The following is a 26853-nucleotide window of genomic DNA, read 5'->3' on the forward strand; positions in this document are numbered from 1 at the left end:
TTTTCCATCATGATTGTACCCTTACATGAATATCAAATGTCTCCTTAGAAGCACATCGTAGATTCAGGCCAGATTACTGCGGTCTTCCTCTAATTAGGGTCTGTGTCCTTACTGCGGTCTTCCTCTAGTGAGGGTCTGTGTCCTTCCTGCTGTTTCAGAGGTCCGCCACTAGATGGCAGCATTCAGCTGGTGAGGTGCAGACACCAGCAGGGAGTTCCTCCTGGTTTAAGGTGAAATTCAAGCTAAAATATGGTCAAATTAGAAAACTGAAGTCTTGTTTTACTCAACACATTTATTTATTTCAAAACTAATATCCATTTCATTACCAAATCTAGAGAGATGTGGTTTATTGTTTTAATTTTCAGTGAATTAGAAAATACAGCATAACATGAATAACAGTTTGAAACAGTAGACAGTTTTAATGTTGGTCCTTAGTTTGAGCTGCAGTGCTCGTTTCCATTCGATAAGAGAGTCCAAATGGATTTAGAGTCCTAGCCGAACGCCGACATGGCCCACTGCTTGACGTCAGTGGGGCATTGTGGGTATTTCTGCAGGGCCTCCATGACCTGAGTGTGGTCCAGCATGAGTCTCATCAGCTGGTACTCCCTCTGAGTCTTGGCTGTGGAGCTGTCCACCGGCCGGATCATCTCCAGCTGCTGCAGGTGCTCGAAGGCCTGAGGTTGAGGAAGAGTGGGTGAATAACAGGCTTTAAAGAAGTCCTTTCTGTATACAAACACATTGATATTGACTGTTTCTCTAGGACTTAGAGTGTGTTTATTCTGACCTTCATGATGACAGGCTGCTCAAAGTTGTACATGGAGTTCGACTTCCTCTGCAGGAACTTCTTAAACTCTGAAGAAAGGATCATTTACATTCAGATTGTCCTTGCCAATTGAGAACAGCTCTCTTACGTTGCAGAAGTGTTTAGATGTACTAATCTATTGTCAACTCCATCAAGTGTACTTCTTTTTACAAAACCAGATGAAGGATTTATGTACCGTTGTGGACCATTTGCAGATTGAACGGCTCTCCCTCGTAGAGGTCGTTGAGGTGTTTCATGGCGATGATCAGACACAACTCCAAAATAGACAGACCTGAAGACAGAAAAACAAAAGTGTGACCCTATTGGAACGTTTACGTGTGAAAGACCGCATTTTGTGATTAGTTTTTTAACCGTGGAGCATATTGGCTTCGGCGTCGATGAAACACATCCTGCTGGCCTCCAGAAGGTCTGCAGGCTTGATGGCAGGTTTGGCTACAGACACACGACTCAGGCACAACATCTGCAAATAAAACAGGTGTAGATTGTAACGATTCAAATTAAGGGTTCACATGAAGACAAGTTAGTACGATGCAGAATGGGGTTCAGAACATACAATCACTATCTCACATGTAAAGAGTAATGTTAGTGTGTTTTACCAGCAGCATGTGGTTGGACCGGAAGTCCTTGCTGGAGTTGTAGTGCCTCTGTAAAGCCTCCTCCACTGATTTGTCTTCACACAGAGTCTGAATAACGGGAACACACAGTAGTTTTAGCACCTGATCCATACATTTTGATTCAACACGTCTGGTCCCCTGCTCCACCTTGATGCTGACGTTCCAGTGCTGAGCGAACTTGTCGTCGGGCAAGTCGCCAGGCTGCAGGCTGAGTTGTGTTTGGACCCGCTCCAGGTACTGTCTAAAGGTGGGGTTGCTCAGGACGTGGATTTGACGGTGAGAAAACCGTGACTTCACCCGCTTCTCCAGCAGCTCCAGAACATCCTGGATGGAAATGCACCACCACAGTAGGTCTTAACTTTCAAAATCAAACCACCAGTATGATCCTGTGAGGTGAGGGGGACGAAGTGAGGCTCACCAGTCTGCAGGTAACGCCGACCACAGCGACGGGAGCCTGTGCAGACTGCGAGACGTCGAACAGGTTGTAGAGCAGCGTCTGGTTCTTGTGGTGGGCGAACAGGTCGAACTCATCCAGGACGAACAGCACCGGGCGGCTGCTGCTGCGATCCCCTGCACGGACGAAGGTGGCCTTAAGTATGCGCTTCAACATGGTGCATTATCAGTGTCGCATTTTCTTACCTTTCTTCAATGCCTCCAGCAAGAAATTCAGATTCTCTGCAAAACTTCCCTGGAATTAAACAGAAGCAGGTGTTTGGAGCAACTCATTAATGACTAAATATGGATAAAACTATCCAGATACTTACAAACACTTTGTCCCCGACGACGTTTTCCAGGTGGAGTTGCCGCGTCATTTCTTGAAGCGCTATTCTGTCGTCGGTCTGCAGGAGACCTTCAGCAAACAGGCGAGACGCGTATCAGAGACATTATGAGCGAATACAAAGAAAAGGCTATCCAGAAATGACAAGTGTCCCACATATTTACATCCTTAGACATTCATAACATTATGTTGGCTGAGGTATCAGAGTCTGTACCATTGAGGTGAACCTGCAGCAGATTTTTCTGTGCTTCTTTTTCCATTAGCAGGTCTCTCAGCACACACTTCAGCAGCTGCAGACACAAAACACAAACGCCATGACACAAAACAACCCTCCCAGGACTTGAACACACTTCCAACACAATTCATCTTCTTCTCTGCCATTTTTTTTTACCCTTAAGCCCATTTCAGGCTTGTGTTCTGGCTAAAGAGGCTCACCATTGTTTTTCCTGCTCCTCTGGGGCCGACGATCAGCACCGAGTTACTCTCCCCGTGGACGGCCGTGCGCTTCAGCAGCTCCAGGAGGTGTCTGAAAATACAGTGTCTTAACTACGATGCCCACAATGCTTCTTTGGTAGTAGAAAAAAAAGATGCATGTCAAAGACAGTAAGTGCTATCTCATTTTCTTTCCACCTGTAGACACAGCCTCATCTAACCAGTGTAAAAGGAAGAAATCCACTCGTGTTGTGTTCAAGTCAGCTGGGAAATGGAGCTTTTCCCACTTTTGAACTGGGACAGTGCTGTTAGCTTGGTAAGACTCAACTGGGTCACAGAATCCAACATCATCTCTTTTTTTACAGATGATCTGGGATTCTAGCTATCCAGATAAAAGCTATGGCAGGTTGATCATTTTATAATAGCAACACATATTAGAAATGATAAAAAGTGTTGGTCTCTTATTGAAATCAACATACTTGTGTTGAGCCTCCACTCCCTCCGGTCTGTCAGGGAGCTGCTGATTGCAAAGCCGCTTCCTTAAAATCTCCTGAACCTGCAGATAAATGAGAGGAACATAGATTACAGAGATACACCACCATAAACACGTTAGAAGAGGATTGGCCGACACAAACCTGTGAAATGCATTCTCCTACAGGCAAATGAGCATCTCGCGCCTTCCTCTTGCTCATGGTGCTGGGACTAAAAGCTGCAAAATGTGTAGTTCATTGGTTAAGATGCATGATGACATTTGCGGTGAAAATGCGCTGTAGGGACTTCCAGCACTCCTAAATGAGACATCCCAAAAAATGCAAACGACTTTAGCGTGGTATTATTCCATTAAGCTGAACCATAATATGGGAGTAATTATTTTACAATGGCTCCCTCTGCCCTGGCGTTACTTTGTGCAGTTAACTATTTCCTCACTAGCAGTGCAACATGTGTTATAGTTTCCACTAACATTTCAATACGACCCTTTTTACGCCCAACTCCAGTCCGTTATTGATCAATACTATGGTCTCACTGTGTGTGACACCAATGTTGAAACATAAGTCTACAATAAATCATCATCATTTAATTCGGCTTATAGTTAATGCAACTAGAAACATATTCGAATATACAACCTACTTCACAAATGTGTACACTACAGTCTGAATCTTTACAATATAAACAACTCCATTGAAATAAGTGGATGATTTGTATGCCGAATAACAGAGTGACTCGTAGCTGTTTGATAATGATGGCATTTAGCATTTTAGATCTGTTGATATTTGCAATACACAAGGAGGAACTAGTCTGTCATAATTTACGAATGGAGTTTGGTGTAGTGTCTCTCCACGCCGTCCCCGAGCTCTCTAGCAGCAGCACGCGCTGTCTCAACTAGTTGGACTACTTTGTTAAGCACTTATATAAACCTTAGTTGATCTAGCAATGCATGCATGTCCATTAATGAAGAGACATACCTTGATCAACAGTAATTCACCTTCTGAGAGTTCTCAATCTTCGCGGGAACACTGCCTTGCCAGCAGTGACGACTTCCGGCTTTGACGGATTCTCCGGCTCTGATTGGCTGAGAGTAGAACTCTTTCTCTTCTACTTCTTCACATAAACGATCTTACAATAATATTTATGCAAATAGCATTTTTTCGCAGTTTGCTTGTGTTATTGATAATAAAGTATTATTGTTTCAAGTAGGATTTCTTTATTTTCAACCCTCTAAAATACCCAATGATAGTCTTCATTAGCAGTCTATTTTTCTTAGAATATAACATTTCATTTCTCTTAAAGCACATTAAAAATAACCATAGCTTAAAATATGGCAGCTGACCATCAAACATATTTCAAAATGTAAGCATATGTATTAAATAAGTCCCAGGTTTGTTGTTCAAATATATCCTATCTTTACTTTCTTAAGACAAACAACATCCAGATGAAATTTAAAACAACTGCATTTTAGAAAGCATCTGGTTTCTTCTAAAAAATTGATATGTGATATATTGCATTTAATAATATGCTGACTGATTACACAATGCATTATTTAAAACCTGCAAAGCCATAATTGACAGAACTGTTCTGATTGTGAGGGATTTTTCAGTGGCTGCATTACATCTTTGACTCGCTCACAATCATGAGAAAGCTCTGGAGATACTTAAAGGCGTCCTGTGGCTTTCGGTTGACTGATGAAAAAAGCACAATAAACCACCAGACATCTCACAAATCGTCCCCCAGTCTCAGCTCACATTTAGCCTGTCACATTATGCTAAAATACGGCGCTCCGCTCACACATTCAGCCCTGTGTTTGCCCTTAAAAATACATGAAGCGCTCCTTTTACAGCAGCCATACACCGAATTAATTTAGCGTCTCCTCGGGTCTGACCTTCAGACACAATTCAAGCATTTTCACTCTGAAATGCATCTCTTTTTTTTACTTCACTGAACGCCCTCTATTTCTGAGCGTTTATATGTTTTGCATCTGTGTTTGCTTCACTGTGTTGCATATTTTCTGGTCTGCTAAAGGTGTATTATATTATATATTGTATGGTTTCTGTATTTTTTCATATTGTAGAGTCAATTCATTAAGGTTGATCAATTGCTAGAGGTGAAACAGGTTTTTAAATGATACCTGAGAATGATTCTAATTATTCATTAACATTACAGAAATATGCAGCTAATTGGCTCACACAATACTCCTGATTTATGACATAATACCTGTACAATGTTTGCAAAATAAAAGCTGGAGATTTTATTGGTGTTATTACATCTGGGAAAGCGTGATTCTTTTTATCCCTGACAATGCATTTTACTTTAGTTATAACACTGTAAAGCAATTGTATGTAATATTAGAATCAGTTTAAAGGTCCTTTATTTAACTGGTTTAATTCTGCAGCATGTTGGGCATCGACCACTGACATTATTTGTACTTGTGGATACCTCAATATAAAAAGGGTGCAACAGAATAATTTCAGAGGTGGTAACTTGATTTCTATGTCTGAGGACTGAAATAAAATCAGGCAAATAACAGAAAGTGTTCTTTATTTTGCCAGTGATAGCTGAAGCTCCTTCAAGAAGCCCCTGAAGGCCCCCAACCCCTCTATGGGAGCCATTACTGAAAACGACAACACTGTGTGAGTCATCCCACCCACGCATCCAGTTGTTCCTCGATTATGTCATAATTGTATTCCCAACTTTTGCTATGCAGAGCTCATGTATCTGAGCTCTGGGGGTAACGTGCATCACCTCTCCCATCTGCTGGCTGCTCCTGAAACGCATGCGCAGTGCGGCTCTCCATCATTTCCAATATCCCAGTGTAAGAGAACCAGCAGAGGCAGAGAACTAATGGGTAGGCTTCTTATTCTTATTTTCTAAAGGTCAGAAACGCACAGCTGCTCGCCCATTTCTCTGTTTCAGTACCGGTGTGCATTCGCGGGCATGCCCGGGTAAGAACGGACTGTTTACGGTTTGATTTGACGCAGACAGAAACGTTAGTGCCTGAAAAGCGTCTCTCTCTTCTTCTTCGCTCTCTCTCTACAAACGCAACGGGTTTGCACCTAGCATGCTAAGCTAACCCGTGCTAACTCGGCCTGGCCCTGGCCTTGCCTGGCCCCTTGGCTCGACACCTTACGCGGGCCTAGTTGCTGTTTTTCTTCGACAATATACAGTCGGAATATGTGTGTCGGCTCCTCAACTAGGACTAACCCTGTTACGGGTCCCCAATGAATAGCTAAAGCGTCATTAGGGTAGCCGAGCTCGCCCTCTAATTCATTTTCCTTACAACAAGCTAGCTGGCTAGCTAACTAACGGTAGCTAGACAGCTGACGCTTGGCATGCTAACCCCCAGCTAGTTCAGATGCTGTCTCCAATGCATCAAAAAGCACAGTCAGACAAGACTGATTTCGCTTGTTGACACTGTCAGCACGGAGACCCAAAGACGATGGTTTTACAGCTGTACTTCGTGCTCTCTGATAGAGGAGAAAACACTAACCGCCAATCGGTTGTTGTCAAACCCTTAATAAAGCAACACTTGGCACAGTTGATAGGCAATCTGGCTAATGTTCACCAAGCTAATTGGCTATTAGCTAACGTGTGGGTACCTATGGTTGCTTTGGTAGTGTACACAAGCGGTTGTCATGTTCTCCAGTTTTGGGGATAAGGTCTTGTCATGTAACGTTAGCCAACTTGTTTAGCTGTCACTTTTGAAGGCTGCTGCAGGACATTGAGGCTAATTTACCCCTAAAGCTAGCCTTAGCCAACTCCATGGGTTTACAGCAAGATTTAAATGCTAGGCTGAGAATTAATGGCTTTAATCTATTCTGAAAGAGCAGTGGTAGATGGCTTTGGTTCAGTGAGAGGGGATCAGAGGGCAGAATATACTGCTGATCTATTTTGGTGTTGCACAGTTTGTCCATTCCTATTTATCGAGCCCAGGATTATACTCTACACACAGTACATGCTTTGTACAGGTTACTTTCACTGCTACCTATTCGCCAATCTGGCTTTATCTGACAACCCGTTACGCTATTCTAATGGCACTAAATGCGTTTGTAGATCACAAGGGGACCGCTTTAATGCAGATATTATGCACCAAATACCCTAGGATTCATGTGGGAATGGACATACGTTGCTATAATCGTGCCCCAGACTGCCCAGTAAACCTTAAATGGAGCATATTGAAAGATAAACGTCATAAACATGTGTTCAAGGTGACATGTGGCACTGCAAACCTCTGAATTTACCTGCATGGCCAAACCGGATCTAATCATAAATTGTCGGAGGTAAATGTGTATTGTTGGTCTATGTAAACATAAGCTTTACCTGCATATGACATGCATGGTGTTCAGTGTGACACACCTTAAATCACATTATTGCAGGACATTATTGTGAGGCACATTCAGGGTCAAGATATTGTTATCTACAATAAGGTCTAAGGTTGTACTAGACTGAGATTGTGTCCTTTAGATTTTACAGGTCATTTAAAAGGCTATCCTCTCACTGTTATGGTTTCTCACTAGCTTGGGACAGCAGGGATGGGTGTTACTACATTCCAAAGGCTGGTCAACTTTTATCATGGTCTTCAACATTTAGAGATCTGGTTGTGCTCTGTAAGTTTGTGTACCAGATATTGTTGCGTTATAGGGAGGATGATACAAGACAATCGGATGTAATTCTTTAATTCCAGGACTAAAGCTCTCTTTGATCAGTATAGGGAATACAGAAAATGCATTAATTTTACTGTCAAATAACAAATATCACAGTAAAAGCCACTGTAATGATACCAGGAACCGAGAGAAAGAACACTTCCTCTTGACCACGTAATGAGATGCACAAAAGCTACTTTCTCTGATCATATTCTTCAAAATCTGGACATTGAGAGAGAACATTTTCATTTTCATAAGCTGCTGTCCTTAATGGACTGCAAATTCAGTTACTCAAGAACCTTTGGCTGCGGTTCCACTTGTCATTTTGATAGGATTTCTTATCTTAACATTTGTTCCTGTCTTTCTGAGACTGCATTGCTGTAAGTGTCCAGTGGCTGTATGTGTGTTTTCCTGCATTAACTCCTATTCCATACTGCTTGAATGTAGTTTGTGCCAAAAATAATACCATACATCACATTGTGGCTCATCAGTTCATTAAGCTTCATGTTGCTGGCTGCATTTACACATTTAACAGAGGGCCAGAAAATAAGCACAGTGTTTAATTGAATTGTCTAATTGGGTGTTTTTTGTGTAGATAAATGGGAATGGATTCAAAAATATAGCTCATAGATGCTTCATCGTTATTGTGGGAGATGTTATGGTGACTGTTTTTGAGATGGTTTGTTTGTGACGCGATAAGGCTGAAATACTTCGCCTCTCTTTCGTTTTAATCTGCTGAATATCCACCAGTTCACTGATAACCAATGTAGTTTGCATATTGCTGAGTCCAATTTGTATTGACGTTAAGCTTAAAAAGAACACATTGGTTTCATTTATAGAAGAATGTATGGCCACTTGTAGTTAAGTGCAACACTAGACAGATCTATCGTACGTGATCAAGCTCCAGAAGCTGTCATAACCCACTAAAGATCAACTTGAAATTGTGTTAGCTGGCCCAACTTCATTGCTGCAAATCAACCTTAAAAAAAGTCTTGACCACTTTGCAGTACATTCTGAAGACAATTCACCTTCAGATGTTTCTAGTGCAGTGATAATTGAATTCACACTGCATTTCTGGCTTTTAATGTTCCCACTGTGTCCCGAGTTAGACCACCTCTGCTCCTCTCGTCTGTCTGCCCCTTTCTTGGTGCTGTGAACAATAAATGTGAAAAGGCCAAAACATAATCTTTAAAAAAAACCAGTCTGCTGTGAAAGGTTACAGATTAGCAGGTACCATATGTAATTTGGACATGGTAATGCCTGATAGTCAGGGAAATGGTGGGGAGAGATAGGAGGTAGAATAATGGAGCCGTGATTTAAATTTGTGCTTTGCATTAGTCAGTAGGTGACAGATTTAGATTGCGTTGCTGTGCCAAACCTTAAAGATGAAAACATTGACTTTGGCACCTTTTGTGATATTTAATCAAAATGTCTTGGGTTTGAATCTGCTCCAGGACTTTGCTGCAGATTGCTCCCCTCTCTGCTTATGCCTTATTGTCTCTTATGGTTTGAGCAAACAAAAATACCAACCTGGAAACCTTAAAACTAGGGGTTAAACATATGCCTGAAACATCTTCAAACAGCAACTCTGCACTAATTCCCCCTCAATGTGAACACCGTAATATGAGTAATGTTTTCTCGGTTACCTTTGCATTTTCCAAACAAGAATCTCTGGGAAATGAGATTTTAACGATGGTGATGTCTCTCTGATAGGACACTACGCACTTCTCCTGAGATGATGAGGTGTTGCTGCTGCGTATTTCCAAGATAAAACGGCATACGTTTAACTGCGCCCTCCTTACCTCTCTCTCTTCCTCAGTGGTGGTGTCACTGGGTTCGGTCTCAGCAGCTCACAGGGCAGTTATGAGTCAGCATCACCGACGGCAGAGAGGAGGCTTTGCATGGAGCGCCATCACTCACATACTGAGTTCAGCCCCATTTCCCACCTTCCATAGTCTTCTGACAATGTTTGAAATGCTCAGTCTGAGCGAGGGGGAAACCAGCCGTAATACTGTGTCAAAATGTCATAATTCTGAATTTGAAAAAACCCTTTATTTTTTAGTCTCAAAGAGCAGTTATTTTTGACTGATTTAGGAGTTTAGGAAAACACCAATACTGCTGCGTCGATGTTGTCTATCCAGTGTCATAATTATGGCAAAAGTCTCATGTTAAACCTGCAATATTTGTCCTTTAAGTGAGGAAGTGTTTTGATGTAGTACGCAGTGATATATTGAGCTCATCTACAAAACCAGGACTTGGGCTGATTTTGAAATGTATTTTTAATTGATCATTTTTGGCTGTATAAAACTGCTCCTCATCTTGTAGTTTATTGGAAAATATTGCGCTCTGTGAACAGCAGGGTTTTAAGGAGCTTTAAACTATTCCCAGAGCAGATTAAATGATGGACTTTTGCTCATGCAAAGCAAATGAATCCCATCGACCATTAATTAATGTTTATTGTCTTTCTGCTCTGTCTTCACAGGAACCATGGGAATACCACTACCCTACTGCGTTTGGGAACCAATATGTTGAACACATTCTACTTGTCCGACTGCATCCTGGTAGGCAAAAGACAAATGGTAAAACATTCATAGTAAAAACGATCCTGTGAAAGCACAGAGACTCCTGATCCCTGCTTTTGCAGTCAGCATCTTCCTGAGTCACATGGCTCTGAGTGACAAGATGCAGTAATGGAAGTCCACGCAATATTCAGCACCATAGCCATGAGGCAGCTGAAAGGGTAGGGTCTGCTGTGAGCTCGCCTCACCCTACCCCACCACCCACCCAGAGTCGCACGTTGAAGCATAATCCTGCAGCTCTCCCCGTCTCCTCCACCCTCCCACCCCCTCCTCAATCACGGCTTTGGAAGACGAACATGACGTGCATGGCGAGGACGCTGGTTGATGTCTGATATATATACCTCTGAGGTGTCGAGTGTAAAACCAGCGGAGCAATGAATGGCGGAAAGGACTGTGAGGCGGGAGATGAGAGGCAGGCAGTCCCTGTGCAGGTCCCCATTGGCTGGCAGCGCAAGGCGGAGCACGGCGGCGGGGTCATATACATAAGGTAAGAGGAAGAGCCAGCAAGCAACACCTTACCATTTTCAATTCCATTACAAATTGATCTGCCTTGTTTTTAAATAGTAGAACACATGTCACAAACGCAGCACATATAAGTACATCTGCACGGTGGTACTTACAGTGTTAACACATATTTGAATTGCAGTCATTTTTATTCTTTCACCTGTAGTGAATTATGTGGACAAAAGAAGGTGATTCATTTTTAGAAATGATGTAATGGATATAGTAATAAATCATCCTCAGGATTTGTAGTCGGCCCCTCAAAATCAAAGATGGCCCAGCAGGTTTGTTTACACACGTTTGGCTCTCTAATTGATTTTCTCTGCAGGAGGTGAACAGCAACATGATGACTTTCGATGGTGTTTTTTTCTGTGTGTAGTCATGGTTTTCCCCCAAATGACTCTCCTGAAGCAGCAGTGCTTTTGGCAAATGCTCTTGAACATACTGTTGCCGATAATACTCCAAAAAGCGATCCCTTCACACAGGTAAACTGGAGCCTACATGTTCTTGGATGGGGAAAAAACCCAATTCTTTTACCTTTTTGAAGTCATTTGTACACAAAATCCACTCATCTTGTGCTACAGGGACTTGGGCTGGATCCCTTACTAGTGTGATCGTGGTATGAAGACTGGAAGTGGGTGTCCTTCCCGGCACATGAACCCCAGCACGTGTATTTACCAGCCACAATGAACTAAAGCAGTTGGCTGGTGTCAGGTTTATTTTGGGGGTTGGAAAGAATCCTGTCTACTTCTGTGACCGTGGCCTGATACTGTCACTGCACACTTGTATTGGCCCATGTTTTCTCCAGATCTCCACAGTAGATGTGTCCAGCCCATGGTAAACACTGATCTTCTTTCATTCGTGGCAAGTTTGAAATATTTCACTTGGTGTGTCTTTCAGATTTTATCCAACATATTTGGGCACTAAGCTCATCACTGACCTCCTGATCACAATTCTTATATTTACTGATGGTCCTAATAATTCTGGTTTTCTAGTAAAAAACAAAACACCACGATGGCATAAGCGCTTTATTTTTGTACACATACCAGTTAAAATAAATGTATCTACGTCTCCAAAAAATCCAAATAAGTACACATATAAAAGGAAGACCTTAACTAGCATTTGCCAACCACTGCTTTCACATTGAGATTTTCTTTAGTGCTGGATTCAATATTACAATTCCAAGGCCAATGGTACACGCTCCTCCTTCTTCTATACTGTCAATGTTTTCACGTACTGTTTTCATTCCATATAGATCAAAGTCATCCCGTGGAGTGGGAGGATTTTACTGTGTGATTTGATGGTTGCAAGCCTGTAAAACCTGCAGCAGAAGCTGCCTCAAGGAGCTGCTAACCTGCCTTAAAATCGTGTGTATGTCTCTGTGGAGCATTTGAGTGTCCAATCGTTTCTTTTTCAATTCACACCTTCCAAAAAAAACTAATTCCTCAAAAAGAACCGGCATATTGCAACAGATGGACGGTATTTCTGCACACCAAGACCAAGTTTAGTGAAGAGCATTTTTACATTGTAGGCAGCTAAACAAGTGTAGGTATGCAGCAGGCATTTAGTTCTGGTTTAACTTGGAGTTGTCATTGAGAAATATAATATTTGTGTGTGTTTATTTGTGCAGCTTAGCTTAAGCAAATGTAACTTTTTGTCGTCAAATTTAGAAATCAACAACCATACCACTTAGATCAGCTTTACTGCCATCATTTGACTCGCTGCCTCTGTAAGTGCACAGAATTGATAATGTATCCAGTGGTACCCCAGGAATCCAAATCAAACTGTGAATAACCAAAATATGGACACCCCTCAGTCATTTTTCCCTGGAGCTGTTGCAGCTGATGTGCGCCCTCAGTCTGACTTTGTCTTTTCTGTGTGCAGTCCCAGTGGCTCGCTGCTGTCCAGCTTGGAGCAGGTGAAGACCTACCTGCTGACAGATGGGACCTGCAAGTGCGGCCTGGAGTGTCCACTCGTCCTCCACAAGGTAATGTTTATCCTGATTCATTTAAAACACAATGCAGATTTCACAGCTGCAGAAGATTTCCTTACAGAGAGCCTAAGAAAGTCCCAATCTGCAAATCTAATTAAAACTCTGTTGTCCAAAAAAGGACAGCTGGACAAAGGCCTGTTGTTTTAGATGATCAGGAACGTCCCACTTTATTACAGATGTGCGCTTGCTGTAATTCATTGAGAATGAGTGTTTGGACGGCATGTTTCTTTTTAAATACAGGGCAGATAATCAGCTCTGGGCCGGTCTCTGCCTCAAGATAGGACACCTTTTATTTGACGTTTGTTATGGCAGCTTGGAAGGAAGGGATGGGATAGAGGGAGGAATGAGGATGGAGTAAACATTTCTCTGAGGAGGAAACAGTGACACACAAGTCAAACCCAGGTGATAACAACCTCTGACAGGCTGTTGTTAAAGTAATGCTCTTGTTTTTGTTGAAATGGTCTTTTGAGTATCACAATCCTCCACTGCTCTCTGCGAAGGACCAAGGTACACATGTTAAGGTGTGTCATGGGGTGCCACTGTATCACATAACAGGGGCTAATCGGACCGATCATCTTTCTGGAAGCTACATTTGTCACAACTGTCAAACCAGGCCATTATCAGGCTGATCACCTTGGAAATGTTGACTACCTTGCTCTATTATTTCTCCCATAAAACCTAAAATATCCCCTTTTCCATATCCCCCCAAACTGTCATCTTTTAACCTAACATTTAGTGTGGGATATTACGCCAAGGTGTTTATCCCAGGGTTTCCCGCAGCACTTTACAGCTTAGGCAGCCGCCTACAACGCACACCCGCCGCCTTAACTAAGGTCTTCCAAATAAAATAAAATATGAGCGATATTGGCCGTGTTACTCTGTCCTGTTTCCTCTCATTCCAAACAGTCACCAACGCCAGCCTCCCTTCTCTGCAGAACGCATTAAAAAAGTAATGATAATAAAAACCGTGTCATGAATCGGAAAAACCAAAAATTGCTTCTTCATGGGAGAAGCAGGCCTACCTCACCCTGTGCGCCTTCTCTCTCTCTCTACCCCGTGCAACGCCCCCTCCCCCCGGACAGAGTCTGTACTCTGCCGCGCCCCCACCCCCCCCCCGCCACTCGGGAAACCCTGTATGCACAACTTATTCACATCGCACTCTGCACTGTTAAGGTGGTATAGCCCTAAGAAATGTGTGTGAAATAGCTGCAGTGCATTTGTGGTAATTTTACTGTACCCACAGCATCCCCACAGTTCCTCTGATTACCCACTATAATAAGCTCACTGTGATTCTTGAATTCATTTGGATTGCCCCAAAAGCCAAGTGTACCACTCCTCACTAACCGTCCCCTGTCCCTCCAGCCTTTTCTCTTCCTGCAACTATTAAAGTATAAGAATAAATCTCATCCAAAAAGTTTCCTTGCATCTCATTAAAGATTATTATAGGAGCATAGGCAGAAATAAAAGAGAGATACACATAGGTAGATGGTATCTGTTTAAATCTCCTCTATCATCTTTATTCTCAGGTGTTCAACTTCGACCCAGGGGCGGCTGTCAAGCAGAGGACAGCGGAGGATGTGAAAGCAGATGAAGACGTCACCAAACTCTGCATTCACAAGAGGAAGCTTCTGGCTGTGGCCACGCTGCGCAAGAGCATGGGGACGCACCCCCCTCTGAGGCTCACCAGCCCAGGAGGAGGTACGAGTAAATCAGCTGTTTCTGTTCAGTGATGTCCAAAACAATATGTTGTCCAATGTGTTGTTTATCGATTCAACTGAAATAAACTTTGTTTGGCTTGAAGGTATATCATCTGTGGTCGCTGCGCATTCCACATCTCAACGAGCAATAAGGACTAAACTCCACGATGGCCTGCACAACGCTGTGGGCCCGGACTGCAAGAATCCTTTCAAGATGATGATGGCGGCTGGACAGCAGCAGCAGAGGCTGTATCTTCCCCAGGAGATGGGAGGAGCCCAGCAGCCAGAGCTCTACTCTGGGTATGCCCGACCGCAGAGGCTGGGCAGTGGTGAGCCAGGCCCCAAATCCCCTTACCGGGTTGGGTATGGAGGCATGCTGAGCCCACCTCCCTCCAGTGCTAAGCTGTATGGAGATGGCTCACAGTCTCCGTGTGCAGACTCTTTAGGCAGCCCTGATGGTTTTCAGAGGACCAATCCTTGTGGTTTTCCAGGAGCCGGGAGTCCTGGCTCTGCCTCCATCCATGGAAACACTAGAACGCCTCTTTCCCCACCCAGTGTAATGCTCCATGGCTCGCCTGCGGGCCAGCCCTCTTGCGCCATGACAGGGAGGACTAGCACGCCCCTCTCCCCCACGGCCACTGCCAAAAGCCCTGTCATGAACATGAACATGCCCAGGGGAAACTTCCACCCTGGTATGGATTTGCCCCGTGCAGCATTTCACCATAAAACACAGCCCCCTGTGCACCCCGTACAGCCTCCTCCATCCATACCACCATCCTGCGCCCTTCAGAAAAGGCAGTTGACCTTTGAAAAAGACCCATTAGGCATCCTAGACCCCATCCCCAGCAAGCAAGTCAGCCAGCCCCCCACCAATGCCCCAAACCCCTCCAATTTCCAGCCTAACATCCACTCTCAGGTACAAATGATGAATGTAAACATACCCCCTCCCGCCATCGTTCCCCTGCCAAGCAACTTACCTTTACCTACAGTGAAGTCTGGGCCTGTGGGGCATGGCGGCCACATTCAAAGGACTCAACAGGGTGGTCCGGCTTCCTCCATGTCCCCCTCCCCTGTCACTTCCCCTGTCCACATGGCAGGACCTGCCCTTGGGAGAATGGAGGCCTCCCCTCATCGCTCACGCTCATCCTCCTCCTCCTCTGACCACGGGAGCTTTGCAATGCCCTCGGGGCACCAGGCCCCGTGCAGCAACATGAAGGTCCCTCCTCGTTCCCCAAGGTCTGCCATGGGATCTCCAAGGCCAGCCATGCCCTCCAGCCCCTCCACCAACAAAACTGACGCGCACCACCAGTACAAAGACTCGCAGCTACTGCCAGGCATGGGAAACTCCATATGCCCCCAGCAGCACAGTAACCCCATGTACTCACCCACCTCTTCTTCCTCGTCGTCCTCCTCTATGGCGACCCCCAGCGCTTCCCAGAAGGGCCATCCAGGACTCCTGGGGATGCCCCTCAACCAGATCCTCAACCAACAGAACGCCGCTTCCTTCCCCGCCAGCAGCCTCCTGTCAGCCGCAGCCAAAGCACAGCTAGCAAATCAAAACAAACTCGGCGCTGTGGGCAGCAGCCCTGCAGCTGGTGGTGGGGGGGGCGGTATGGGGGCTGGTGGTAAAGGTAATGGAGGAGGTGGCGGACACCCTGGCTCTATGAGCGGCCCTCGAGGCATGGAGGGACACAGCACTTTAAACTCAATGCTCCCGCCAAACTCCACCATGCTGCTCAACTCTCCCGAGGGCCAGAGCGGTCGCGCGGCTCTTAGAGACAAGCTCATGGCCCAGCAGAGGGACCCCATGCGCAAACGGAAGTCATCAGGCACTGCTGCCGTAAACCACGACAACAGTAACAACATGGTCTACAACATGCTTAACAAACGTGTCATGGGAGGACCCCATATGGCGGGGCCCAGTGCCACTGATCAGCTGCGAAAAGTGGGCAGACTGGGAAACCTTCCCCCAAACACCTCCATGGCCCAGCTGCTGCAGTCCATGAGCTGCCAGAGCTCCCACAACCATCGTCCAGGACTAAGCCCGGGCCAGGGGCCTCAAGGATCTGCACAGCTGCACTACAGCGACAGCACAGGTATGGTCCCCGCGGGCCCTCAGCAGAACCTCCTGGCTCAGCAGAGGCTGCGGGGTCCTGGAGATGCAATGCAGCACTGTCAGAACATGGACCCCTCTGGGGGCCATCTAGGCTCTCGTCCGGGCCAGTTCCCTGACATGATGGCCCAGATGCACGACGGCATGCAGCTAGGACGCCCACACAACAACCCCCCTCCACTGTCCCACCCCGGCCCTCACCCCTCGCAGCAGAACCTCCTTCACGGTATAAGGCGGACTAACATGGTGATGCCACATGAAGGGGGTGATGGGGGCTGTACGCAGAACATCTCCGATACAGGTGAGACATTTTATAACGCACCGTGTTCTACTCAACGTGTACAACTACTGCTAAATATTAAGACTGTAGGGTAAACCTACTAAAGTAACGCAGCAGGAGCCTGATATTACATCACGTTTTGGATAACACAGTATGTATTTCATCCCTAAAAGAATTCCAGTTATTTCCGTTAGCCTCCTCTGACCGTTCATTAGGTTATCCTGAGAACTATGGCTGCAAGTTCTTGTCATTGTCAATACTTAGTGAGACAGCAAATATTGGGAAGCGGCATTCCCATTTCCTCCTAGTCCACGGGGGTATCTTAAAATGTCAGCCCAAAAGCAGAAGATACTCAGTTTAATATGATTTTAAAGCAACACATTTAAAATAACTGAAGGTTAATTGAATATTTAAATAGTTGCCACCCTTTCCTTGATGGTTGATTGAATCACCTCACAGTACCTTAAAATAAAGGTTTGAGGGCAGTAGGGTGCTGTAGTGCAAACTGACCTCTCGCTGTTTGGAGGGTGTTGCTGATATATCCTCCTCCTCAACCTGATTGGAAGAAGATGTGGTTTCTATGGTTATGAGTGAACTAAAACCAAAGGGTTTGTGTGATAGGCCCGGAGCCTGGACAGTGGGGCTCCTGCAGTATCTCCGAGCTAATGAGCAGGCCCCTCATCTTTGGAGGCTGGGCTAATTGTCAGTCAGCCAGTGTTTCTTTTTGTTTTCGTTCTATGCGAGCATCAGTCAATGGTGTAAGAAGATGGAAATGGGATCTGAATCACGCTTTAAGGGGAACAGCCCAGATAGGGCACTCTAAAGAGCTTCTCCCAGCTAGCCGGTCGCTATAGTAACGATAGACCATGAATAGAGACCCGAGTGAAGCTTTTGATGAGGGTTTTGGCCTGTGTGTGTTTGTGTGTGTGTCTATGACTACTTGAGGATTACAGTGTGTGTGCTTCTGTTTATTTGTGTGTGTTTGTGTGTGTGTCTATGTTTTAGTGTGTGTGTGTGTGTGTGTGTGTGTGTGTGTGTGTGTGTGTGTGTGTGTGTGTGTGTGTGTGTGTGTGTGTGTGTGTGTGTGTGTGTGTGTGTGTGTGTGTGTGTGTGTGTGTGTGTGTGTGTGTGTGTGTGTGTGTGTGTGTGTGTGTGTGTGTGTGTGTGTGTGTGTGTGTGTGCCTGCATTCATGTGAGCGTTTGTTTTGAAAGCACTGCAAGGGTTAGAATTAGTCTTTTTTCCCTTTCCTGCCCGCTGTAGACCGGACTCTGAGTTTATGTATGTCTTGTGCATCACATGTATTCCTAATGGAGACACCACCAAGGTCTCCTGCAGTCCGTCTATCACTTGGTGTCCCGTTATTCTGCAGAATTCAGATATTCCTCGGTAGGGATGTTATACATTATAAGCTCATGTGATCAATAATCAATCTGATGTTGGGTTTGCAGTCTTCTACTCCTACTTTGTATTGGTGCTTTGCTACCATTCATAGTATTGTAGTGCCTCTGCAGCATTGATGAACTCATGCATGTTCATCCCATGGTCATAATCGTAGAAAGGGTGGGATAAACAATGAGGAGTCCCTAGAGAGGAAATTGTCTCAATCCTTATTAGGAAAAAGGCTCATAAACTTGATTAGTTACGGGAGTTGTTCCTGCCGTCTGTGAAGTTGTTATTTAAATAGCTGTTTCATGTTGCTCTACCCTATCCTTCTATGGACCGTATCAGGCCTCGTGACTTTGACTCGTGCCTGATAGACTGCCCTGATATTGTTGTGAGGCCTAAAGTGTATTTCTACAAATGGAAAAAGGAAACAGTTAGGGCACAAACAATACTCTGCAGTGCCTCAAGTGGTCCAAAACCCATCAGTGTTTTCAGTATCTCACAGTGAGTAAGTGCCTCAGCTCATTTCATCAAAAGGGTCTCCCCTAGGTTGAGGGTCCCTGGTGGCAAAGGCACATAAGCCCTCTTGGGACAAAATAATATTTTGTCACCAAATAGCAGTTGCAATGCCTCTGAGACGCTCTGTTGATTGAGTCATTGTTGAAGCTCATTTTGTCGACATGTCGGGGGTCTTAAGAGCAGTGGACGCTCTTTTAGCATTAGCCTCTAACCATCTGTTCTGGACCGCTAGCAAGCTTTGAAGCCCCCATCTCCACTCCTGCCATCAACAAATACTCCAAAGTTCATTGTAACCCCCCCCCCCCCCTCTAGACCTCCTGCCACCCAGCTGACCACCCCCCCATCCCCCAGCAGAATAAAATCACCTCGTGAACCCCCCCCCCCCTCATCCACCCAGCCGACTCCCCCAACAAGCTTCCTGGCAGTGGACAGCACCACCAATCATCACTCGGTTCCCATGGCAACCTCCCCCGGCAACAGCCGTCACTATATCATAGCGGTAGCGGAGGATGTGGGGAGTAAAGCGGGGGAGGGGGTCTCAGTGTTAGAGAGGAGAGAGAGAGAGAGAGAGGGGAAGAAAGGAGGAGAACACACACAGCTGCCCTTCAGCTGTAGCATGCACCAGCTGCTCCAGTCGCCACACACACACACACACACACACACACACACACACACACACACACACACACACACACACACACACACACACACACACACACACACACACACACACAGAACAAACACAGCGTTAGGCCTCAAAGATTTTGTATGTGGCTTTGTCTACATAACATTGCTGCTGGGCTTTTTCTTCCTCCATTGATACATCTGTGGCCTTGCTGTATTTTGTCCATGTTCTGTCCTTCAGTGCTTTCCTTACGGATCGGTCTGGTCCGCATCTGGCAGCTCGTCCATCTGTTAGTTTGGGTGCAACAGATTGCTAATGTGCAACTTTTTCTTTTAATGTAACTGTCTCTCTTGGGAATCACTTGCCAGGTTTCCTGTGTTTTGAATTTATGTGGGCCGCCCACAGAGAGATCTGCTTCCACACAGCAAGATGTTATTTTTCTCTTTGGGTTAAGGTGCACGCAGAAGCCTGGGTTGAAATCAATTAAAAAATATCGTGCAAATTCTGCTTAATTCTGCATAATTGTCCCGTGAGGAACACTGGATGTACAATCTTTCAATCTTATATTATACATATCATGTTCCAGAGAGAAATGCAGTGATTAATATTAGTATACTTTAAAGACCGTTTACTGTTTGAATGCTAAATAAAATAAGGGCGCCCTTTTTAAGATTACATTCTTTAGACATTGGAATTGAGTGGCTAAAAAATACCTAAATATCCCAAAATGTATAAACAGTAAAAGAATAAAACCACACAACTGTGAATTGAACAAACTGTGTCCATGGTGTTGCAGGAAACCCCTCGTCTCTTGGCTGTGGCATGAGCGGTCTGCAGCAACACGTGAACACAGGCGGAGGGCAGATGTACCAGCAGCAGGTCCACCAGGGCATGCAGCAGGGGGGTCCCCCCCATCCGGCCTACCAGGGGCAGCAGCACTTCTCTGACAACGCCCCCTACACAGACGCAAACACCGCCACCGCGAGCTCCATGGCCTGCCTCTATCAGAACTACCAGGTGGGAGGATGAGATGCATTTTGATCTCTGCGACTTTTGACGTAGCTTCACAAGGAACCTCAGTGACCTTGTTGGGTTGTAGTGTTCATTTACCCGCCTGTATTTATTGATCCTGTGTAAACTGTTGACTGTTTCATATATTTATCAGCTTCTGGTTTCCTTCTCCCACGCCATGTTGTCGCTCTTATTGACTCGTCTCATTGAAACGTTTCTAACTCAAGTCACACTTTTGTTAATGAAATGCTGTTGTGTCCAGCAGGGGATGTTGTCGCACCCTCAGTTCAGGGAGGGGCAGCAGCCGCAGGGCGAGGGGCTTCCATCAGGTACAGCTGGGGGCGACAGGGGACCCGGCGGAGGTCCAGAGTCGGTGGACGCCATCTACAGAGCAGTGGTGGACGCCGCCAGCAAGGGCATGCACGTCACCATAACAACCACAGTGAGCGGCACCACGCAGGCCAGCCCGGTGCCCGCCCTCAGCGCCATGAGTGCCTTCACCGCCTCCATAGGGGAGCCGGTCAACCTCCCACAAGCAGTTAGCAGTGTCGTGCACAGGCACCAGGACGGGGAGGGGGTCCTGCAGCAGGCCAGACCGAGGCAGGTGAGGCACGGTCGGGGTCAGAAGGATCCAGGGAAGAGCACTCCAGAGGGCCCAGAGCCCAGCGATTACTTCCGTTCTCCTGGCCGCGGGACTCCCAGGGGGCAGTGGGATGGGGAGCACGGGGGTGGCTTCGACGTTCATAGCAGCAACAACGCCTGGGGAGGGGAGGAGTTTCTGGAGTGCTCCACCCAAGTGAGGAGTAGTCCCTGCATGGAGCGCCCTGCCAGCCTGGCCCCCGCTCCGCCCTGCCCCACTGAGGGGTCCAACGACCACGGCCAGGTCTTTCTGGACGATGGCTACCGCTTCAACAACTGCAACCGGACACTGGTCAATTACAAGGAGCGCCTGGAGCAGACGGTGGAGCGCTGCGTCCACATCAACGGCGCCACCCCCCACTTCAGCAGCCGGGGTTACGGTGAAGTCCTAGGCCCCCCGAGGCAGGAGCTGACGGGGGACGACCAGTCTCCCAGCTCGTCCACCAGTCTGGAGGGGCCCCTGGCCACAGCCAAAGACTACAGCCACTACAACGGCCACTTCAACGGCATGGCGCCCAGCCCCTCGGACACAAAGAGCCTGAGCAGCGAGGAGGACCTGCGGCAGCCGGACTCCCCCTCCTCAGAGCTGCTGCACTACCGCTCCAGGACCTTCAACATGGGGGAGCTGGTGTGGGGCCAGCTGAAGGGCTTCCCACCCTGGCCTGCCAAGCTGGCTGGGGACGAACAAGTGCACAGCGCTGCTATGCAGCTGCGGGAGCAGGCCAAGGTGAGAAGCCCGCCTGTGACCACCTGTCACTATTTTACCCGCCAACTTTAACTGAGTTAATGAGAGTGCGGAGGGAAGGCGGATCTCATGTGACACCATCTAACAGCCTGCTGTTCCGATAAATCCATGTTAAAGGTTTTGTCATTTCTCCATGCAGGTAGAGCCAGAGAAACTAAAAACACTAACTCACGACCTGGAGGCACTCGAGCGAGCCGCCAAGAGAGGCCTGAAGTAAGTCAACTGCTCCCCCGTATACGGGTTTGAGGTTATAACAGTTTGAAACACCAGAGACTATCACCAGTGAGACGAGGGTTCTTCTTATTAACCAGCTAGTTTATCACGTTAACTGTAAAAACATGTTACTGCTGCAACTCAATGTCCCACCAGAGCAGAAACCCTGCATCTGTGTCTGGCTGCTTTAGTTTAGTGTGATTAATGTGAGATGTTCATGTTCAACAGACCGGGGAAACTGAATAATCATTTGGAAGCTGCTATCCACGAGGCCATGAGTGAGCTGGATAAGATGTCGGGCACAGTGAGTTTGAGAAAAGGGAATAATCTTCATCCCCTTGCTTTTCCTCGTTCTGTCACTATAATGTTTATTTCTGTCTGCCTCCAGATCCCATCGAGGGATCGTCAGGTGAAACTCCCCAAGCCTAAGAGGAGGAAGATATCCAGATAACATTGAATGTGTCGGCCCAAGAACGTCCTCAAAGCCTTCGGGGACGTTGTCCGTTCAGCCTTGATGCGAACTGAGCTCTAACAGGTGCTACACATGGACTTTCAGTGGTACATCCTTGATATCGACTTGACTCAACGACCGACGGTGCTGGAAACTCCAATCACCAATACAGTTTCAACTGTAGAGAAAAGAATGAGATAGGGAGAAACGTTGGTTGCATTTTGTCTACAGCTCACTGAATTAACTATTTTTTTCTAGTATAAGATAGTAAAACAAACAAAAACAAGAAGCTACAAGCATTACCTTACATATTTAAGAAAAATAGACAGTCCAAATATTTCTGATACATTTTCAATATGTATATAGATAATCCTGAAATTTCATGCTATTAAGAATTGTATGTAAATATTGTACAATGTCATGTACAAGCATACCTAATGCACACTTTATCTTTTATTGTACAAAACAAAGCAGAAGTGTACCAATGTCTTGGTTTCTATTCAGAAATGCGGTTGCGTACGGCCGCATGCATAGGATAAATAAGAATACAGTCTAAAGCTTTTATATGATGAACTGTAAGACGGGCTGGTCTTTTGTTTTTTGTAAGGGAACAGCAGTGGAACAGGCATGAGTATACAAGTTCTCCATTATGAAAGTGGTCCTTTGTATTGGAAAAAAAGACACAAAACAGAATGAACTTTACCAGCAGAAAGTGTTCAATGTTCCCCTAAAGCATGATGGGATATGACGAGCAGCCGGACAAATATTGGTAAATCTCCATCTGCTCCTCCAGGAGAATCATGAAATTTAGAGATCCAGTTTGTGCAAAAAAGATCTGGTGAGCAGGGGAGCAGGGATTTGTTGGTTTACCAATCATCGTAACTGACAAAGGAAGGGAAAGTCCACCCTCAGCCACTTACAAAATCAACAGTAAATCACTTCAATTAATGATCAACACACTAACAGTTGAAACCCACTTAATAACCTTGATTTTGTACAGTATTTTAACTGTATTAAAACCATACAAGTGGAGTGTCTGTGGGTGGACTCTGCCTTCAGCTCCAGCCTGGAGTCGGCGGCTGCATTGATGAGTCGTGTCATTTGGTGGTTGTGATTATGTTCTCATGTTTGTACAGTACTTTTTTCCATGACTGTCGTCCCTCGGGCCACATCGATAGCTTTAGGTAGAGTAACCAAGCTCATCAACAGGAACAGTAACTCCAGAGCAGTGACAGCGCTTCTCGTTTAGGGGCCTTGTGTGTTTGTTTTGCTTATTGATGTAAATTATTTATGTACAGTACTCCATATTTATTTTAAGCTTTACAGATATGCTAGATGGCAATAATACTACCAAGAGTTGAGAACTCAAGCCTTATATGTGTATATGTATGTTTTTTTAACAGTGAATAGATCATGTGTTCAGAGTCCATTACACATTTTTATTTAAGAAGTGAGGATTACAGAAGACACGGCGAGGCGTTCGGATCTACTGCTTTTTGTTACAAATTGTGTTCTAAGTTAAGGAGGGGGAAATGTACCAACGTCTGCCTCCAAGACCATACTATTTATAATATGCACACAGTGTTTGTGTGGACACTGCGGAGCAACATCACCCGATCAGTCTTAAAATCCAAAGTGATGCACAGCCACTCCTCCAGATCAAAACCGGGCAACCACCTGAAATCACTACAGAATTCTCAAGTGCAATACACTAACGGAGCAACAGCTTAGAACTCTGCGTCTATGATTGTTTGGAACCTTTTCCTGAATTACACGTGCTCTAAACCTTTCACATTTGTACCAATATTCATCTTTTTTCATGTGTCCTAAACTAAGAGCAAACCAGTAGTAATTTATTTGTAGCTTTACCGTTTACAGGGTGGTGGTGGCAAAGTGGTTAGGGGTTTGGCCTGGGAACTGGAAGGTCACCAGTTCCAAGTGCAGAACTCGAATTTCCCCACGAGATGAATGAAAGTACATCTCTCTACATGTACACTGTACTCTCACCTTTTATCCTCATTAGACTTGATTACTTGAACTTATTGCAAGGAACCCAACTAATGTTTCTGCCCATAAAACCAAATAGAACACTACTTTGTGAAGAATGTATTTTCTTTCTCAGCCAGTATGACACTGCTCTTAAAACATATCCACACGTTTTATGGCCCCAGACATTTGTGGCACGGAGCCCCAGTTACGTACTTAAGTTTTATATCATGCTCTATGTTCCAAACTAGCCTCAAAGTCAGAAGATGTATTTCAGCCAAGTAAACAATATAGGCATGTTTTATTTCCTTCATGTGTGCACACGTCCAGAAACTCAACTTGTACTGTATTTTCTGATGACATCGATCCCTTGAAACCTGTATTACCTTCTTTGTCGTGTGAACACTGAGGAATGCAAAGGCATTGTGAAAAAGCACTGAATTTGAAGCCGAATGTCAAAAATAGAATCAGTATTTAAAGATAAATATTTTAAGGTTAATATCTCCTTAACTTTTCCTTCCTTTTCAAACTGTCCTCATTTTCTTCAGTGTGCACACTTTGGTAACATCTTAGTTGAGTTTTGCTCTAATCTGCAGAAAGGAGATCCTCCGGCTGATTTCAAAGTGTGACGTTTGGTGTCGAGAACACGTGAGCTCTTTCGGTAAAGTTCATTCTGCCTCTCCTCCCTCCCTCCCTGTTTTTTGTGCAATGACATGCAGGAGCCCCGTCCGGGCGCCCATGTGTTATGGATCTGTTTATCAGTTTCATGTTATTTGTGGTCAAGAGTTCAAAGCATTTTTGTGTTTGAGATGGTATGTGCAGTCTCTTTTGGCCCTCCTCCCGCCTGTGATTGTGTGTGTTGGTGTGTGAGTGATTTTCATTTTTATTGCTCTTTGAATCTCATTTCCCTCTTCCTCTTTCATTGTCAGTATTTTATTTTTCGACTTGTAATTCAGTATATATTTTCTCACTAATATATACTTTACAAAAAATAGACCTGCGTGAAGTATGATGTGCACTTGATTGCTCTTGTTTATTTCCTTTTTTGCATTAATGTGGGCTAGGGATAGTTTGTCAGAGTCCATTATTTTCAGATTGTTTGGACTTTTTTTAATGGTTTGATGTAAGCAGCATTCTTTTGTAAATATTGTGAAACATTACAGGTCATGCAGTGATGTAACATTTTGAATAATGTTGCACAGATGTTTAAGATATTAAAAACATGGTCACTCTTACTTGAATAATCTGCCGTGTGTCGAGTATGTGTCTGTTTCCTGATTTTCATCACACAGGTTTTTGTATTCTGATTTTAAAACACCTAATCAAATAGTTTGGAGTTAAAGAGGAGGGTTATTTCAACCATGTTCCTTATTGCACACTGCCTTCTTGTGGGCAAATAGGAACACTTCAGAACAGTCTTCCTAAGACAACTTGAAATAGAAAATGGGAAGTACACTTAACTCCACATTACGGAATACAATTACTTGATGTTTGGATAATTAACTGCACTGTGAGCTACACTATCCTTTCAAAGTACAACATCTAAAATATCACAGACTTGTCCAACAGGGATGTACATCCAAGATGCAATTTGTAGTTATTTGAACACACACACACACACACACACACACACACACACACACACACACACACACACACACACACACACACACACACACACACACACACACACTGCCCCCTAGTGGGTAAATCATAACATTTCACGTAGAATTTTCTAACTAGGAATATCGGGGGGAAAGATTTTTTTTAAATGACCAGATAATGGTTTTTAATTCCACATAAAAAACCTAAAGTTGACTTTATTTATCGAATGGTATACCAGAGAGAATGTCCACATTATAAATGTGTTTTTTATCAACGAAGAAGTAACCCCAGTCCGACCTATGATAGAAATACAGATGTTCAAAGCACCTCAAATCTCATGTAGGACCTCTGCTTAATGCTGCCTTAAAATGTGCCAGTACAAAATATGTCAATCAAACGCCACGTGCTGGTGAAGATCATGTGACGGAAAGCTCTGGAACAGCTGCTGCTGAATGGGTAGTGTGGTGAGACTGGTTCTAATGTTTGAAATGAACTCTCAACCCAAAGATGCAACATGACGGGACACTTTTTAGAGCCGTGTCATGTGAGCTAGCATACTGTGTGATAAACTACTGTTTGCTAACAGGTTAAATAGTTGACACCACTTTCGATGTCCGAATTGGCTCATAAACTAAAAAGATATGAATGGAGAAACTCCTGTTACTGGATTTGTGCAAGTCACTAAAAGTAATTGTTATTAAAGCCAATTTTAGCCTTAATTTCACCTGTC

The 26853-nt window shown here is 44.9% G+C and overlaps 2 protein-coding genes across 9 annotated transcripts; one reads left to right on the top strand and one right to left on the bottom strand.

The window, feature by feature from the left end:
• Positions 1-272: 272 nt before the first annotated feature.
• orc4 (origin recognition complex, subunit 4) lies at positions 273-4229 on the bottom strand. Of its 2 annotated transcripts, none has more exons than XM_063877437.1 (14): positions 4111-4229; positions 3283-3356; positions 3127-3203; positions 2651-2741; positions 2430-2505; positions 2202-2287; positions 2077-2125; positions 1856-2007; positions 1585-1761; positions 1420-1506; positions 1175-1283; positions 999-1094; positions 785-852; positions 273-674 (listed from the first exon to the last, which is right to left on the bottom strand). In XM_063877437.1, the coding sequence occupies exons 2-14, from the start codon at positions 3337-3339 to the stop codon at positions 492-494; spliced, it is 1308 nt and encodes a 435-aa protein (XP_063733507.1). In that variant the 5' UTR covers positions 3340-3356; positions 4111-4229; the 3' UTR covers positions 273-491. The 2 variants fall into 2 exon arrangements, with proteins under 2 accessions (XP_063733507.1, XP_063733508.1); XM_063877438.1 differs by lacking the exon at positions 4111-4229 and adding an exon at positions 3958-4093 and having other exon boundaries at positions 3283-3435.
• A 1637-nt stretch (positions 4230-5866) lies between these two features.
• On the top strand, positions 5867-25762 carry LOC134861037 (methyl-CpG-binding domain protein 5-like). 7 transcript variants are annotated; one of them, XM_063878010.1, is made up of 11 exons: positions 5867-5987; positions 10265-11347; positions 11447-12233; positions 12747-12849; positions 14382-14553; positions 14657-16966; positions 20270-20490; positions 20747-21850; positions 22008-22081; positions 22310-22385; positions 22470-25762. In XM_063878010.1, exons 5-11 carry the CDS (start codon positions 14511-14513, stop codon positions 22530-22532), a joined length of 3891 nt encoding a protein of 1296 aa, XP_063734080.1. In that variant the 5' UTR covers positions 5867-5987; positions 10265-11347; positions 11447-12233; positions 12747-12849; positions 14382-14510; the 3' UTR covers positions 22533-25762. The 7 variants fall into 7 exon arrangements, with proteins under 7 accessions (XP_063734080.1, XP_063734079.1, XP_063734077.1 ...); XM_063878009.1 differs by having other exon boundaries at positions 11447-11699; positions 12118-12849; XM_063878007.1 differs by having other exon boundaries at positions 10265-10848; positions 11191-11347; positions 11447-12849.
• The last annotated feature ends 1091 nt before the right edge of the window (positions 25763-26853 follow it).

The sequence above is a fragment of the Eleginops maclovinus genome, chromosome 24 (genome assembly GCF_036324505.1).
Source record: "Eleginops maclovinus isolate JMC-PN-2008 ecotype Puerto Natales chromosome 24, JC_Emac_rtc_rv5, whole genome shotgun sequence".
Lineage (NCBI taxonomy): Eukaryota > Metazoa > Chordata > Actinopteri > Perciformes > Eleginopidae > Eleginops > Eleginops maclovinus.

Coding starts and splice junctions, on each gene's coding strand:
- orc4 (XM_063877437.1), bottom strand. CDS start 3,339: ATGAGCAAGAGGAAGGCGCGAGATGCTCATTTGCCTGTAGGAGAATGC. Junction 2,506..2,650: donor GAGGAGCAGGAAAAACAATG/GTGAGCCTCTTT, acceptor TTGTGTCTGCAG/CTGCTGAAGTGTGTGCTGAG. Junction 1,095..1,174: donor CGAAGCCAATATGCTCCACG/GTTAAAAAACTA, acceptor TTCTGTCTTCAG/GTCTGTCTATTTTGGAGTTG.
- LOC134861037 (XM_063878003.1), top strand. CDS start 10,736: ATGAATGGCGGAAAGGACTGTGAGGCGGGAGATGAGAGGCAGGCAGTC. Junction 16,967..20,269: donor GCAGAACATCTCCGATACAG/GTGAGACATTTT, acceptor ATGGTGTTGCAG/GAAACCCCTCGTCTCTTGGC. Junction 22,386..22,469: donor TGGATAAGATGTCGGGCACA/GTGAGTTTGAGA, acceptor GTCTGCCTCCAG/ATCCCATCGAGGGATCGTCA.